The sequence below is a fragment of the Aythya marila genome (assembly GCF_965140915.1).
Source record: "Aythya marila genome assembly, chromosome: 1".
In the NCBI taxonomy this organism is placed as follows: Eukaryota; Metazoa; Chordata; class Aves; order Anseriformes; family Anatidae; genus Aythya; species Aythya marila.
The window spans coordinates 114,970,260-114,988,179 of record NC_139042.1 but is presented as its reverse complement, the minus strand read 5'-3'; the positions used below and the strand labels follow the sequence as shown (position 1 = coordinate 114,988,179).

At 40.0% G+C, this 17,920-nt stretch overlaps 1 protein-coding gene across 1 annotated transcript in view; it reads right to left on the bottom strand.

The window, feature by feature from the left end:
- LOC309887132 (myosin-7-like) overlaps positions 1-17,920 on the bottom strand; it is a 49,015-nt gene that overhangs the window by 26,783 nt on the left and 4,312 nt on the right. Inside the window, exons 3-18 of the mRNA XM_082778609.1 lie at positions 17,816-17,919; positions 17,141-17,284; positions 15,231-15,387; positions 13,913-13,940; positions 12,917-13,010; positions 11,574-11,594; positions 10,861-10,953; positions 9,787-9,850; positions 9,553-9,651; positions 7,262-7,365; positions 6,692-6,830; positions 6,002-6,120; positions 4,754-4,903; positions 3,802-3,972; positions 2,333-2,512; positions 901-1,033 (exon numbers count right to left, since the gene is read on the bottom strand). Of these exons, the coding sequence (XP_082634735.1) occupies positions 901-1,033; positions 2,333-2,512; positions 3,802-3,972; positions 4,754-4,903; positions 6,002-6,120; positions 6,692-6,830; positions 7,262-7,365; positions 9,553-9,651; positions 9,787-9,850; positions 10,861-10,953; positions 11,574-11,594; positions 12,917-13,010; positions 13,913-13,940; positions 15,231-15,387; positions 17,141-17,284; positions 17,816-17,919 (1,800 nt within the window). The remainder of the gene's footprint in view (positions 1-900; positions 1,034-2,332; positions 2,513-3,801; positions 3,973-4,753; positions 4,904-6,001; positions 6,121-6,691; positions 6,831-7,261; positions 7,366-9,552; positions 9,652-9,786; positions 9,851-10,860; positions 10,954-11,573; positions 11,595-12,916; positions 13,011-13,912; positions 13,941-15,230; positions 15,388-17,140; positions 17,285-17,815; position 17,920) is intronic.

The window sequence follows — 17,920 nt, the reverse complement described above, 5'->3', positions numbered from 1 at the left end:
GTAACTTGCAAGAATTTGCTAATGGCATGATTTTTGTTATTTATATTCAGCTCCATCTCTTAACACATTATGAAGTCTGCATTCTGCTTGCTTTCTCAGCAAGTGTCTTATGATTCACGACAACATCATCCACGGGAATGAGGTTACTAATAAGTAGGCTGTAAGTGATTGCAACTTCAGGACATAAGAACGACATCTTTGTAAAGAATGCCAGTTTATTTACTTAGCATCCTTTCTCTGGGTGCTTGCTACTTGTCTTCTCTCAACTAAAACAGTTCTGTATAATGCATATAGCTTAAATGCATCCTCAGATGTACATTAGTCTATCAGTCTTTTCAAAAACAGACAAAAAGGAAAAAAGAAACCCACGTCAACAGCAGCAACCAGAAAGGAAGATGTATTTGTAAAATCTTCTGCTACTTTGGCAAAGGAGGAACAGTGTTCAGTCACATTCATTATCTTCTTGCCACTAATCCAACAAAATATTTCAAGATTCTCTCTTAAATATTGAACTTCTTATTTAATCCAGGATGGCTAGCAAGGAGGACTACAGCACAGGGAACAAGAGCTGTTCTTGTTGACAGGCATTTATGTACAAAATGTTTTGTGAAACACTTGCCTGCATAACTGAACACTTGCATGCTCAAACACCCTCAATCTGTTCACAACACAGATTTCCTTGCCAAAATTGCTTAGAGGTATTATGCATTCAAACTAGCTGAGTTAATGGCCTACTTAGGATAACATGGCAGACTCCTACAGATGCTGTGTGCATCTAAATAACTAGTCACTGCCTCATTTAGCATTGAGTCGACTGCAGTTTATAGTTGTTTCTTAAATTCATTTCCAAGCACACGCCCCAGAAATGAACAAAAACTCATGTGAGTTGATTCTACTTACCACTGTCAGCACCAACGTAGCTTTCAAACAGGCTTGCCAGGAGTTTGTTGGATGATTTTTGGAAAATCCCTACTACGGTTTCATTAAGCGGGTCTTTGTTCTTCTCAAGCCATCCAATGATGTTGTAGGGAACCTACAGCAAGGTGTTGAAAACATAAACCAGAGGTTGCAAATGCTCTCCGTCAAAGTAGTCCCTTAAGGCTTGGCTCGAAGCTAATGACCTTTTGCAAAATGCTGTTCTCAGAGCAGGACCAGCCACCCAGTTTTTCCATCACTTTCCATCCAATTCTCTGCTTCTTAATTGCCCGACCTCTCTTCCTAACAATTACCATCTGAATCCCACACACTCTTTCCAAACTTGTTGGTCTCTATATCTTCTGAACTCCATGTGGCTGGCTGTAAATACACCACATGCCATCAGTGTCCCAGGAACCCTCCTTATAACAGCTGAACTATAAAACACACAGGTAATAATTTCACTTCACAACAGTATACTACGCTCAAATAATTAAGATTTTCTGACAGAAATGTAGTGATTGAAAAACTAACTCCTGGACTTTGCCACGTCTCTCTGTTTAGTGAAAAAATACATTCTGTTAATAGTACCATGTGGAAATGAAAATTCTCATTTTCTTTGCTGAATACATTAACATCTACAGATAAAGAGCAAGATGAGCATTACTTCTCATAATAAAAGCAAAGGCAGCTTACAGTTCAATCATACTTGAAAATGAACTCAAACCAGTACTAGGTAGGTTCCAGCTCTGCTGTACTGACACTTCTTATCAATGCTAGTTTGATAATAAAATATTTCTTATGTCCCTCTCAAATTCTTTCTGCCCATCTAGTCTGAAAATGCAGCTTTGAAATCGTGTACGTTTTGACTCAAGTGTCACAACATTGGATTGTATTCCTTTACCCCATCATCATCAGACCTGTTAACTAAACCTTCACAGCAAAATCAATGACACTTCCCTTTGGCTGTATTGACACACCGGTCCCAACATGAGTAATAAGTGATATAAAATCTGTTCTTTTAAACCTTCCTGAAGTTAGGCAGAGATTACTTAGTTCATTTGTACAGGAAAACAAGATGGAAAGTTAGATGCTGCTGCTATTTAACCACTAACCTGAATCTGATTACAGGACAAGTGAAAAAAATAAGGCTTATTTTTAGCAATACCACTGTTAGCCCTCCTCAGTTCACTTCCTTTATTTGTGTAGCCAAGAACCAGATGTCCTGAAGCCTGGTGGCATCTTATTGCGTTGCAATGTTTATGCAGAGAGAGCAGGCATTTGCTCTTAACTCCTTTCCATCTTCACCCTTCCCACCCTCCCTTCCTCACTGTGTGCTACAGTTTAATCCCCCCTCCACACATACACACCTGGAAGACCACTAATATAAGGTCTACTTGCAAACAGAGGAACTTACTGCACCAGCATAATGAAGAAGTTCAAAGTGAGCTTCATATTTCCTTTTCTTATCAGGCCTGGGCTTCTGCAAGTTAGGTGACTTGCCAAGATGATTGTCATAAAGTTTGGCTTTGAACGTCATATCTGTTGCTTTTGGGAACATGCATTCCTCTTCAAGGATTGACAGGATTCCCAATGGCTGTTGATTAAAAAGGTCACAGAATCATAGAATACTTTGGGTTATAAAGAACATTAGGGATCACCTAATTGCCATTGGCAGGGACACCTCCCACTAGACCAGGTTGCCCAAATCTCCACCCATCCTAGCCTCAAACGCTTCCAGAGATGGGGTATCCACAGCTTCACTGGGCTACGTGTTCTAGTGCCTCATCACCCTCATAGTAAAGAATTTCTTCCTTATATCTAATCCAAATCTACCTTCTTTTAGTTTAAAGCCATTTCCCATTGTCCTATTACCACTCTGATAAAAATTCTGTCTCCAGATCTTTCTTGGAAAATGTTTAGTCTGCCTACAGCAGCTGTGCAGCCTTTAAGTTTGATCTGATGGAAGTTTAAGCTTGCAAAATTTCTTCCCATTCTGAGGATGAAATCTTTGACTATTCTGTTAAAATTGTAACCACACCTTTCGCTATTCAGTATGACACTTCTGCCTTAGGAGGCTTTCTGATGGCTTCCAGAAATTGTTTGGTTTAGACAATTGGACCAACTCACATTTTATTGCTCATCTTTCAGAACAAGATAGACTAACTTCCTAGGAGTTGACAGGACAGATTTGTTGTGAGATGAGGGTGAAATGCACAGACATCCTAACCCTGGAGAAGAAAGTGATCAAGTACAAGAGCACTTAATAATCTGGCTGTTTCTGCTGTTCCAAGTGTCCTACTAATGCAAGACTCAAAATTTCATTTTTTCTCAGAGATCAGCAGGGTTAAATACTATGTCAGAAGAGATGGCATAAAGAGATACAGCAAGATTCAGCTGCCCTGACAAGGCTACATTATGTTCATGAGGAAGGGAAAAGGAAAGGCATATCCTATGCTGGGAAAGCTGTGGGAGGGAAGCATGGCTTCAGGCTAGGGAGAGCCTGAAGGACTTTGCACATGAACATGTAATGTAAGAAACAAGACATCATGGGGAGAGAGATGCTGACATTAAGCATATGTGGAACAAAGTAAACTGTTGAACAGTAGGAGAAAAGTGAAGTAAAAAACAAGGAAGACCACACGCCTACACAAAACGAGTACAACTTGTGGCTGCTGTTGGCTCTTCAAGGCAAACTTACTGAAATAAAGTTAAATAGAAAGAAATGGCACAAATATTGATTTTTCTTTGATTCCATAATGCATATGGTGAGAAATCTGTCTTGCTGTTTATCCTGCTCTATTGACTGGGATTTGAGGGTAACTCCAAAGGAACATCATGAATTAAAACAATTCATTAAATACACCTTAGCACTCCTGTACGTACCTTCTCAATTAGATCGATACAAGCCTGCAGGTCCATGCCAAAATCAATGAATACCCACTCAATGCCTTCTTTTTTATATTCTTCTTGCTCCAGGACAAACATGTGATGATTGAAAAACTGTTGCAGTTTCTCATTAGTGTAATTGATGCAGAGTTGCTCAAAGCTGTTGAACTGCAGGAGTTAAAAGGAGATGCATTTGTACATAGTTCTCTATGTCATGGGTTTAGTGGAAAAGCAAGAGGGAAGCTATCTACATTTACAGCCTTCTAAACAGTAACAAGTTGAGAAACTACTGAGCATTACACTGAAGGCAAAGGAGGGGGAGTTCAATAGCAGGCTGCTGGCTGCCTTGTGTGCTGTTCTCTGGAGTGTGAGGATGCCCAGATTTGTTCAGGTCTCTCAGTTAGAATGCACACCAGTTTTCCTCAGCAGCATGCCATCCAAGTCCTCTAGAGCAGAGCCAGTGCAGTCTTTACTCTGCTTAATACAGAGAGCAAATCATAGCAGCATCAGCATTAAGCACATACCCTCAGGAATGGCTTCTGAGAAACAGAAGTTGTGAAATATTTTATGTTGCAGACATTTTTTATGGTGATAATAAAAAAAAAAAAAATGAAGAAGTGCTGCATCATATAAAAGGCACTTTCTCTCAAAGAGAAAAAGTGGCTACAGTGGGCATACCATCCTAAAATTCAGCCCAAACAATATGAGATGTTGTCTCTGCTAAAGACCCTCTTCCTGCCCAGGAACTATGAGCATTTCCAGCTGTGTTGAATACTGAGCATTGTCTGCATCTATTCATGGCAAAACCTTGTAAAATCATATATGCTGTTTGCTCTACAGCTTTCTTGCCTTTTGGCTTTGTGTCCATTTAGAAGAAAATACCCATCCCAAGAAGTATTGTTAAGTAACTTCTGTGTCCTTCCCCAGGTCCTCACACATGAATACTCACATCAAAGATTTCAAAGCCAGCAATGTCCAGCACTCCAATGAAGAACTGTCTGGGTAGCTTAGTGTCCAATGTCTTGTTGATACGGACCACCAGCCACTTGAACATTCGATCATACACTGCCTTGGATAAGGCCCCAACAGCATACAAAACCTAAAATACACATTTCAAAATGCCACTACATACAACAGAATTCATTGTGGAACACAAGGATTTCAGTACATTAGTCTTTTAAAATTCCTACTTACAGTTTAAATATCACAATTTTTCTTATAATCGCTGAGGTAATTACTAGTTAATACAACACACAGCTTCTTCCATTATCTATGCTGACTTTTCCTCAAAGCATTGCTATACATATTTCAGTCACATATGTACAAACATGTACATAAAGTGTTAGTAAAGTTCCTCTTTGGAAAGAGCTGGATGGCAAGTAGCAAAAGGCTTCATCCCTTGTACCGCTGTGGAGTTCAGTACCACAAAGCTCAAAGGCCTGACGTTAGCCATGATAACCAGAACTGTAGGCACAGGGGATGTCTGTGCTTAAGCTACTCCTTGACGTTTGTTTCAAATTTTGAAGGATGCTATGTCACAAGCAGGATGTTGGAAAGGAAATGTCTGTGCCTTTTCTTTAGTGTACCAAGTGCATGACTACACTAGTAAGGTAGAGCTCTCTCCAACAGTTCTCCAGTTACTGAGCCTGTGCCATAGCCTGCCTTCAGACAACAATTTTCATTTTAACCACAATGCTGAAGTACCTTCTAGAATACTATACAGCCTGCAGCAGTGCTAACCCAAGGACATTTGTTTCCTAAATTAAAAGGTACCTTTACGTGGATATTGCCTTTAGCTGATTGAGGTCACACAGAATTTAGAATTACATGAATAATAAATGAATGTATAAATAATCCACAGATCATCTCCTCTAGGTAACTATTCTCATCCAGAATTAGATACCAAGTCCCATGTGCTTTTACTGCACCTCATTTCCTTGAGTGGCTGCTACTAACATGTTTGTAAAACAATCCCAAAGGCCACTATCCTCTTGTCAATCTTTTTACCAGTATCCTGCTCTTTCATCATCTATTCCCCCATGTTTGGGGATATAAAATGAGAACAGTTACTAGAGGATCCACTGTTCAAACAACACGCACGCACATTAATATTGCTAGCAAAAGCCTCTCTGGGATGTTACAGAAGGCCCCAGGCTTGTGGAACAGGTATCCAAATACTGTGACAGTTTCTCCTTACCTGTTCAACACTTTGACCTTTAGTCACATACTCATTTCCAACTTTCACTCTAGGGTGCAATAAACCCTTAACCAAATCAGAGGAGTTGATTCCCATCAGGTAGGCAGCTTTGTCAGCACCTGATTGGGAGAAAACAAGGTTTTAGCTGGCTCTGAACTTCTACGTGAAAACATACCTAGCCAAGTTCTTAGTTCATCTACATACAAAGAGAAACTAGATAAAGAACTTTCTTTTAAAATTATTCATCTTGGGTGTGCTTATGCTCAGTTCTGTGGTGGAGAAGGTCAGCTAGAAACACACTTGAAAAACTCTTCAGATATAAGAAGAGATTTTCAGAATGGATACAGGCAGTTGAAATAGTACTATTTCACGTGCTAGAGGAAGCAAAGAAGAAAGCCTGAGGAAATAAAATTTAAAGCTAAAGCAACAACTTTTTACAACCATTTTGTTCAAATGGTCAAAAAAAAGGGAGTTTCATTGTGTTGCTCTGACTGTGTCTATTCACTCTCTACTAAGTGAGGTTGCTTGGCAGTGTACGAATCACTGCTAGAAATGAAGTGCAGCACTCTTGGCTGAATAGCAGCTATACTGCACAAGATCAAATTAAACAGGCTCCACCTTCCTCAGCACAGGGTTTGATAATGTGCCAGACTTTTGAAGGTAAGGAGTAACATTAAATGTTTTTCTTACTTTCAGTGCCATCAGCCTCTGCCTGCTCTTCTCTGGGTCGTTGTTTGAATTTCATGTTTCCAAAGTGCATGATGGCTCCTGTGAGTTTGTAGGCACCAGACTTTTCATCTGGCACAAATCCCAAGATGTCCATGGCTTGCTGTGAAAAGCAAAAAAATGGGTATTTTATTGCTTGCCTCTTCAATATTAATGTCATTTTACAGCCCCACAATCTACCCTTGCACAGGAGGGTGTTATTAACCTGCCAAGGGGCATTATCTCAAAGCAGCCACTGGAACACCCTGATGACCCAGCAACGGCTGGGAAGCAAGGGAAGAGATCCCATTATTTAGTGTTTTATGTATCAAAATTATAAGAACATTGAGCCCATGGGCATTACATGGACCAGATTCAAAAGCAACAATATTTTACCGGGCCTCATGATTCATGGTTTGAATACAATTGAGACCCATTCCAGTTTCCATTTTATTCTAGCAGTTTCAGTGACAGAAGTTTGGCTCCTGGCCAGCACCTTTCCTCCTCACATGCACCTAATCAATGAGGCAAAAAGTTAAATCAATACAGGCTTACATCTGTTGCCATCAATTCTTCTCCATCATCCAAGTTGTCCACTGTAACTACTCCTTGTGAGCAGAAGTGGTAGTCATATGGATTGGTGGAGACCAGTAACATATCTGTAAAAGAATTGCCAAGGTCAAAATCCATTCCAATCCAAATTCCATCCATTCAGGAAATCCACCCAAAAATGGAGACTGAAAGGATCAAATCTGACATACATTTGTCTTTACACAAATGTGTAAAATGTGTTTCAAGTGCAGGGCAGCAACCAACTCTTTCATTTTACTGTTCCAGTCTGAAGACCAAGATTTAGAGAAAGAGTAAATAAAAATAATACGAGTAAATAAAAATATAAAAATAACAAGAGTAAATAAAAATAATATGAATAATATGCACACACTTCTATTAAACATGTTTTGCATTATACTGAGGTCATCATTTCCTATATAGCCCTATTTTCTGCTTTGCATGGCTGTAGGGGGTAAGAACACTATTTAGTTACAGGGAAAAAATATTTGAGTAGGATTCAAGATAGGGACAACTGGGATGGTTCCCTCTTTAATGACAGACCTGAAAAAAATGAGTTTCAGGATTCTTTGGAAAAGTCTCTTGTATCTTAATGAACAAAAGCCTAAACACAGCTTTTTATTTCTCTCCTCTTTCCTTTCTCCTCACATCAAAAGTCAAAATTACAGAGTTATTTTCTAGAAAGCTAGAAGGCTTCAATACTTCATGGAGAGTCCTACTTCCTTGAATTCACAGGAAGTTTCACCTGGATTCAGCAGACCAAGCTTTGACCAAGCTAGATGTCAATGTTTTATTTACACACACACACACAGAATAGCCTGAGTTGGAAGGGACCCACAAGGATCATCAGGTCCAACTCCTGGCTCCACACAGGACCACCCCAAAATCAGAGTTTGCGTCTCAAAGCAAACAAAGGAGGCCTCATGAGGCCTCCCCTCAGCCTGCTCTTCTTGGGTCTGAACAAACCAAGGGCCCTCAGACACTCCTCATACTGTCTTGCCCTCTAGACCTTTCACTGTCTTTGTAACCTTCCTTTGGAAGCTAATAATTTTATTTCCTTGTAATGTTGTGGCTCCCAAAACCGCACACAGTACTCGAGGTGAGGTCTCACCAGTACAGAGTAGAGCAGAAGTACATATCTAAGTGTGTGTGTAAATATATATATATATATTTTTTTTGTCTGTTATTATGTATATATAAAGTCATATTCTCTATGTCTACACGTTACTTTGCTATGTAATCACTATCTTATGCGATCACTTATAAATATACACATAATACATATATTTATCTATATTTAGAGAACTATGTATTGATGTACAAAGATGTACATTTCTTGTCTACAAAGCAAAGCCACCATTGGTTTCAGACTCTTTAAGAGCCTGTAAACATGCCCCTCCTGGCCAGAAAGGTGAATGCTGTTTGTGGAATATACAGACAGTTTATGAGAAGGACCATATTTTCCCAGCACAGGGATTCACAGAGGAATCTCAGTCCAATGCTTCCTTGAAATCTTTCCCATAATTGTCATTAGACCACATAAAAGTTAAGAGGGTTAGGGACTTGACCACACACTGTCAGGATAAGACTTCAAAACAGATTATGATTGCTACAGCTTAACGGGAGTTCAGCATAGCAACAGAGTGACTCTTCAATGTGTTTTATAGAATATGTTTCTTAGAGCACAAATAAAAGTCAGCTAGCCACATCACTTTAATGATTAGTGAAGGCTCTATTTAAAGCATTAGGATATAGGAGCAAGGAGACCTCATCTGCTCTCTGCTCTTCTCCAGCAGTCTATGGGACTGCCTTCAGCCAGGGGAAACTTGACAGGGGAGATCGCCAAGCAGCCGTGCATATTCTCCTTTTCTATGAGTTGTGCTAGGATACTATGCCCATTTGGGACAGGAAGAGGGAAATAGTTTTTCTTCATGGATATATAAGCAAATCTCCTCACACACACGCAGAAAAAAAAAAAAATCATTATCAAAGTTTTATTGCCATAAATGCTTTTAAAGGCATAGATTTTTTCCAGATGTTTTGAGAGCTTGAATTACACAGATTCAACATGATGGTTTTTGGCTTTATAATGCTACATTTTAGAAGTCACATCCAAACCTAATTCCTTTATTCTAATACCTAAAATCACATCACTTTATTGGGTACTTGCATCAGTGAAAGAGACTTTCCGAACACATCTTTGCTCCCTACCCCCCTCTTTAGCTGCTTCAGAGAAAGGCTGGTTCTTAAAGGCTGTGTATCCATTAAACACTTACCTAGTAACTCTGGTTTCTTTCCTGACAGGATTTGGTAGAAGATGTGATAGTCTCTTTCACCTGGTTGCTGGAAAATCACTCGGGATTTCTCCAGTAAATCTGGTTTCACAAAAAAAAATTCAGTGAGTAAGGTTCTCCAAGTTTTCAGATGAGGAATTGTACTTTTAATTACTTTAAAAAGAAAAAAAAAAAAAAAAAGAAACAAGAGAAAAAAAAAAAGAATTTGCTGCTTACAAATCTCAATATCAGCAGATGACAGTTTGCCTGTGGTTCCAAAGTGGATTCGGATAAATTTACCCTAAACCCCAGAGAAAAATATTCTAATTAGTGCATACAGTATACAGAGAGGAAAACTTGAAGGCGATCATTTGGTTCAAAGAATCAGTTTATGCTAACTACTTGGCTTTGCACAGGCCCATTTTCAATGAGAAATACCAAACAATGATATAACAGTTTCCTAAGCAGCCTGAGTCTGTATCTACAGCTCTTTAATCAGCTTGTGGGGAAAGGATAACTGTGTACTATTATACCAGGCTGAGATATGGGAAAGCATGTGGCTTCCAGTTTCATATTACAGCTTCACAGGAATGTGGGACTCAAAGTAATAATCCAATAAACCTGAACATGAGACACAGATGTCTGCGTCTATGCATGTGTGTGTAGTGACTCCCTCTCATTTGTAGTCCTGACTTATAATTTACAGGTCTAATGAAAACAGAGAGAGAGGCCCAAGCTCATGACAGAACTAAGAAACAAGAGAAACAAGCAGGGACAGCTTATTGAGACCAAAAAAAAAAAAAAAAAAAAAAAAAAAGTAGATGGTGTTGGTCAAAAGCAGAACTGCTCTCTATATGGGTCTGCAGAAGAAGATGCGGGAGGGAGCAGGGATTGTGGTACATCTCTGACACTTCATGATCAAGTAGAGGTATTGTAGAGAGGGTGGATGACTTGGGCTGGTGGAAAACGGTAGGACAATAAGGCTATGCAGCAGAAGCAGTCTTGGGGAGAATTTGCCATTGCTGTTTAAAATTACGTGATGTGAAGGGCTTCATAAAGTGAGGCTTTTCTTGGTTCCTTCTCATGGAATTGTTTAAACAACTATTCAAGGTGGATCAATCTCTCTTTTTTCCTCATTAATCCCTCCAATAGTTTTTCCTAGACAGATCCTACTTTGTTATTCCTTCCTTGTGAAGAAGCCCAACCATTTTAGTGGACAAAATGAGAAGCAATTTATGAAATAATTATTACAGAGATGTTACCAAGTGGCATTGTTAATGACGATATTATTATGCTGCATTACAGACTTACAAAACGTGACGAGTTGTCATTTCTCAGGGTTTTGGCATTTCCAAAAGCTTCTAGGGCTGGGTTTGCTTGAATGATTTGGTCCTCCAAGGTTCCCTAGAAATCAAGGTTGCAGTACTATTGAGAAACCTACAGGCCACAAACTCATACGGTAACTCTAACTCAGGCATGCGTTCACTCATAGAGAGAAGCCTCCCAAGGAAAACAGCTTAGCTCCACCCGAGGGGTGGCACAGCATGGAGTGGTGTAACAGCAGAATTGACAGCCAACTAGGAATGCTTAAAATGCCTCAAATGTTCAGTGGCTCTCTGCTGTTTTGCTTTGTAGATTTGATAATTTATGCCATCTGCATGCAGATGAAATCACCATATCTTTCCGTGTACTGAGAAGTCGCTGGGGACATCCAAGTGCATGTGTGTAGGAGAGGGGCTACTGAAGACAGTGACAAGCACTGCAGTGAAATGCATTAATTTTTAAAGCACTCAGAGCTTTTAGTGTCTAGAATTTTTGGAAACGAGAAAAGCGTTAACCACCACTTGCACAAACTTCAGTTTGTTAAAGAAAACTACAACTGCCTTGGCTTTGGGGAACACTTCAATAGGGGAACCACGCAAAGCAAGATGCTGAGGTTCGTGAAATGGAATGACAGAGCTGAGTGCCGTCTTCACACGGAAAAGGTAAAAAAAAAAAAAAAAAAAAAAAAGCTGAATACTTACCCCAGTTTTGGTAGCTGGTTGCTGTCAAAAGACAGAAAAAAAAAGTGAGTACTTACTAAAAGGACATCACAGGATCACAGGATATAAACATTAGCAAGGTTAGACATCTAGTTGGGGCCCACATACTAGCAGGAATTTCTGAAATCTTATTTTGCATTCACCACACATCACAAAATAGCCAAGTGCTGCTCCTACCCAGCTCATTATTTTAACTCCCTACTCCAAGCATATGCCTGGTTTTACTCCAGAGGTGTTCCAGAAGGAACCACAAGATTAACAAACCAGACAGAGAAAACAGGCAAGTACCAGATGGTAAGGATAAAAGAATGTAAATGCAAACAGGAAAGTTTTAGACAATCAGATTGTGCTGCACGTGAATTCTTGGATTATTAGAAACAAGGGCTGAAATGTTGAAGATAAAATGTGACCTCAGCTGAGAAGTTACATGGACAAAGTTTTCCAGCTGCAATATCTGTTATTTGCACATTTTTTTTCATGCCAGATTTCTGATGCCATTATGAGCATCAATGTCATTGCACATACAAGGCTGACTCTGGACCACTCAGTCATTTCCTAAGAGAACTTTGCAGACTTCAGATGAATGCATATTATATTTTGGGAACATGAGGTGAGCAAACAGAATCTGAGGCTGGCTGAAGTCTTAGCTTTATACATAAAGTTCATAGGAATCAATTTGCCACAAAAGAGCGTTGAACCTTGAAGTGCAATGAAGTGTAGTGAATAAACTCATAGCAACACAGAATAAAAAGCAACATGAATGCAGTATTCACTGTAACCTTAGCACTTAAAAGCAGAACAGCACTTAACCAAAAGGAAATATAGAGAAGTTGATTTAAAAACCTTTTGTCAAAACATTCCTATTTTAGAGGACAAAAAGGCTTTTCAACAAAACAGACATTTTGATCAAAGCTATGCTTTTGAAGACTGTTTTCCATGTGAAAAGAAATCTTTTTTTTTTTTTTAATCTTCATGATCTTCCCAGCATTTGACCAGTTTTAACACATTAAGAAACATTTAACACGTAACAACTAAAACTCTTAGAAAAAAATATCAGCAACCAGCAGTAGTTCAGAAACAGGAGGGGTTTTGCTGCTCTGCCTGCAGCATGGCAAATTTGGAAGAGCATTGCCTTCCTACCTTCAGGACTACATGGTTTCAGTAATGCCATTTAGATGCATCAATAACTTTTCCCAACAATTTCTTATCTTAACCATGCCCATTGAGGTCTAGCACATAGTCCAGCACTCAGGATGCAGACTTGCAATGTTGTGCACAACAAATATCTTGGAAGCTTGAAATGAAAGAGCTGCTGGCAGACTTACGTTCTTTTTACCAGGTTCACCCAAGGCTGCCACTGTGGCAAAGTACTGGATGACACGTTTTGTGTTGACAGTCTTGCCAGCACCGGATTCTCCGCTAGGGGAAGAAGGAAGGTAACATTAGAGTCGCCCAATCAGCTCTAACCCATTCTTTTGCCCGCCCATCCTGTCAGCTCCATGCCCTGCACAGGCTATTCTTACAGTCACTGACTGATTTCTGCAGCCTGTTTTTGGGTCATTCCAAGGAAAATCATGTCATATTAACTGAATGACGAGCTGAATGCCTACAACAACAGCAACTATTTCTTCATGTGACTGCATTCAGAAATCTAATGCAAACCCACACAACTTTGAGTTTCCTTTAAGTCTTAATAGAAAGGTTTATTAAAAATGTCCAGACTCAGGATCCAACTCTATACAGCTAATGAGTTAAAAAACATACATGAGAACTGCAGTATTTTGCCAGCATCATCCAGTAGAATATGTGAACTGTGTAGAGAGAGACCTAGCTCTCCACCTTTCATGCTTGACAGTAAATGTGCCTCCTCTTTTCTTGGTCATATTCCTTCCTGTGGATGAGTCTATTCAACATTCTTGACTATGTTTTGTAACAAGAACAACATTTTGAAGAAAATCTTCTGTGTCCGGAGAGGGCAGACACAGCAAGGACAACCCTGGAAGAAGCTTCTCTAACTGCCTGTTGAGTTGTTTTCATGCCTACTTGGAAAGGACACCAAATGCAGATCAGAAACGGGCCAGCCTCCATCAAACTCTCAGCTATTCCTTTCCAATGGGGCTCAAGGCAGCCATCAGGTGGCTAAATTGCCAATTATTTCACTTGGATCAAGTTCCAGGCAATATAGCTGAGCTTTTAAGGGTCAACTTGTATTTCAATGGGATTTTCAAGGAGACTTTTCAATAGTCTTTTTCTTTTTTTTCCTTTTGAAGTTTTTTTCTGCAGCAAAAGAGTCTTGAATCAGCCAAAAGAGAAGCACTTACGTGATCAGCATAGACTGATTCTCCCGATCTGTGGAGGAGGAAAAAAAAAAAAAAAAAGAATTGAAGCAAACTTAGTTGGCTGTAGAAATTGCTTGTTATCATTTCAAATCAGAACCAACTATTCTAGAACCAGTCCTGAGTGGACAGGAGAGAAACACAGGAAGTAGCAGTGGAAAGGTAAAAATAAGCATTATTAGTCCAACCTCCAGCATTGCCAGTTTTTCCTGTACCCTGAAGCCTCCTCTCATGTTTTGTTCAAGTCAGTACTAAAGACCTGCAAGTCATGCACATTCCCCTACGTCTAGGAAACAAACAACAAAAATAAAGTAATTTGCTGTCAGCAAAATGTTGCTTTACTTACTCCCGTGTAGGTCTCTGCTCATGTCTGACTCCTCTGCCCTGCATTATTGCACCAACCCAAGCAATTCTACTACTTGTTCTTGGGCCACTCATCACTGTATGTATGTACGCTTTTTTGGTGAGCCATGCTGCTGAAATCAAGTTTTATAGTTTCCCTACTGTTAACGGCCTGAGCAGAAGTAAACATTTATAAGAACGTTTTGCAATCAATATATTATTAAACTAGTTCAGCAAATGCTAACTAGAAGCAGATTCTAGGAACCACTGGGCCTGAATCCCTCTTTTCTGTTTTAATTCCAGACATCCTGATGAGATACATATTGGGCAGCGTGGCCATATTTCACTCTCATCTGATAAAAGAGCATCTTTCTGCAGACACGTCTCTGCCCCAGCACCTTTTGTCCCCTTGCAGCCATGGTGCTTGCCATTTTATGAAAACCAGGCGACAGCAGCGTGTGACCACACCAAGTCTCTCTGGGATTTATCCTGCAGCCTTCACAGGACCCGGTGTAAGCACATCACTGCTGCCCTCTGCTGACAAACTCTTTTTCCAGTGATTGGAGGGCTTGGGCGAGATTCTATAGAAAAATAGCAGAGCTTGCTGCTGCACAGTAGGCGCTCAGACCCCACGCGCAGTCAGCGCGTTGCTGATCCACAGCAGGTTCTTGCCAACAATGTGCGCGCAGCATCCTCCATAGCTGCCCTTCATTAACTTCTGAATGTTTGCATCTGATGAGCATCTGAATGAGCTGTTACCAGAACTAGCACAGGGACAGGCAGGGCAAAAAACACAATAATTAAAAAAAAATTACTGATGCAGACTCCCAAGCCCCTGTTGCTTGTTGAGTATCTGCACATTTGGTGCACACTGCAAATACTCTCACAAATGGCCATCTGGTATCAATCATGTCTGCTAAATAAAGCAAAACTAAATTTAAAAGCAAGGAGCGCCACTTACTACGCAGCATGTCGTGGTATGCGTTATCAGCGATGGAGAAGATGTGAGGAGGAGCCTCTGAGCGCCTCTTGCCTTTGTAGGCAGCGACAACCTCCGACTTATAGACAGGCAACCATTTGTAGGGGTTTATAGTCACGCAGAATAAGCCTGAGTAGGTCTAGAGGGAAACACAAGACAAGGGTGGAAAAAAAAAACTTTCAAGGAATAAGAAAGAAAACCTGAGTTAACCCAGCAGGAAATCATGTTGCCAGCTTTTGATCTGACTTTGAATTCTGGTCAAAATTGTAGCCTTTGATCTGAATTCCTAGAGCTACTGGTTTGCTACTGGACTTCCCATTAGCAATCAATGGTACCAATATGACAGATATTAAGCAGTTTTCCAAAGGGGGAAAATTATTTTCAAGATGACAGCCAGAGAGAAACAGCCCCTCCAGATGAACAGAGGAGCAGCAAGGAGACCTCTGTCTGATTTTCTGCCTGGCCACCCATTAAAAGCTGTTTCCTCTTGAAAACAATGATTATGAAAAGGAAAAAAAAAAAAAAAAAAAAAAAAAAAAAAAAAGTCAGAGCTTTTCTGTTTGAACTCTGTTCTTAGGAAGAGAAATCTGGGAGAAAAAATCTCCCATTACTAACTTGATGTGAACACCCTGGGGCAAATTTCAGTTGGATGTTCAAAGAGAAAATAACTTTGTCGTACTATTCCCCAAAGCTTTTTCAGCTTTAGGAGAAATGTAGTTGGCAAATAAATAAATAAATAAAATCTATCTTCATAGTCACTCTGTGGGCTCTCTTTATCAATTAGCTGGGGCCTGACAGTTCTGAGGAAGAATGAGTTTCAGGTTGTAACACTGGGGGATTAGCATTAGCTGATAACTTTTCAGGTACTTAGTCTGGGTCAACGCAGAAAACTTTTCAGAACCCAGATATTATATGGGCACAAGCACTACATTCATATAGATTAATGAGTTCAATGAGCTAATGATTGCAGGTGTCTTTCCCTAAAATAGGATTAGGACCTGCTCCAGAATGGCCTTGGCATGAGTCTTCAGTACTAATTTTCTAAGCAGAAAAACAACCAAACAAACAAGCTGTAAATGGATTAAGCAAGATGATGAAATTTCATTTTCTAACTATAATGATCTACAAGACTATAAGCTATGTTTTACGCTGTACATGTTTATACAGGGGTTATTAAATAAATACAGAAGCTATATAACAATCAGAATTTAAATTGGATTCACTCCTCTGATGTAAACCGAAGACCTGAATAAGGATTGGCTAGAAAAATCTATCGATTCTCCTGACTGACTTCAGACACAATTGGATGTAGCAAGCTGAGGGCAAAAGTTTGGCCTCATGAAACTAGATGCCACTGAAACTTATTCTGGCGATAACAGAAATTATGTTAATGATGTTACAGGGAAGATACAGAGCGAGGAAAAAGGCCAGAGCAAAACAAGACAGATGTCAACACTGAAAATAAAGCGAATAAAATTACTGAACTAAAGATAGAACGGCTTCTAGTTAAAACAAGTTATATGTGTGCTCTAAAAGCTTGAGGCATTGTTTCTTAACAAGGAAATCTCCATAGCTGGTAATGACATGGATTAGCATTAGAAGTGGAAAAATAAACTAGGTCTTCCCAAGGTCTTGACTGCTGAAAATATGTCCCATGACACCTCTTTCCTAGACAAGCAAGGAAAAACAGAGATAGACACAATCTTATTCACTTTTGTCTGTATTCAGTCAAAATTACTGCAAGGAACTTTCCTTTTTCCTACTGAAAAAAATGAGTGAGACCCTCAGTTTTATAACATATCCAAGTTGTAAACTGAATATGAAGATCACATGCTCGAATATCACAGCATTTGAAATGCGTATTTCCAGAGAGACAAAGTAGTGACCCTTACATAAATCATCCAGTTGCTGTAGCGCTTCCTCAGGTTGTACAACACAGATGCCTCATTCAGATGGGTCAGCATAGCCATGTCCTCGATCATGTCAAATTTGGGAGGGTTCATGGACTGCACGTCGTCTTCTTTTATAGTCATGGTCTGCAAAGACAGACAGAGTACAGCACCACTGGAAGACACTGAGATTTTCTATCACTTTGCACACCTTAGAGGAGAACATGTTTTTCCCTGTAGAGGGAGATTCTTTGGCTCAATGTCGTCTATGTACGTGATGCCATTTATTTTCACAGACACCGAAAGAATGAGGGAAGCCTGAGATGGAACAAATAAGAAGAGTGGTGGTGTGGCTGTGGAGCCATGGGAATTCACTGTCAGCATAGGGTTTTACCTCCCACCTCCTTATTTCTCCCTCTGGGGTCCAAACCTGGACTGGTTGGCCGCATACCTCTGTTCACAGTGCTGTGCACATACTGATGCTCCTTCAGGCACCAGCAAATTCCTATTTTTCCCTTGGTTGTTTCTCATTTGCCATCAGTTACCGAGGCTTCTTGTTCACAGCCTATTTCATGGATGACATGAACCAGGCAGCAGAGCTTAAACTGAGCCAGGTATGTTCTGGGACTTGCTGCTCAGCCCTCATTCATCATGGGTCATACAAAAATGCTATCATACCCGTCCATCTGTTGTCTCGACGGTCACTTTGCCACCACTGGTTTCTGTAATTTCAGCTTCAACATAAGCTTTCTTTTCATCGGGAACCCAACATTTCTTCTTCCC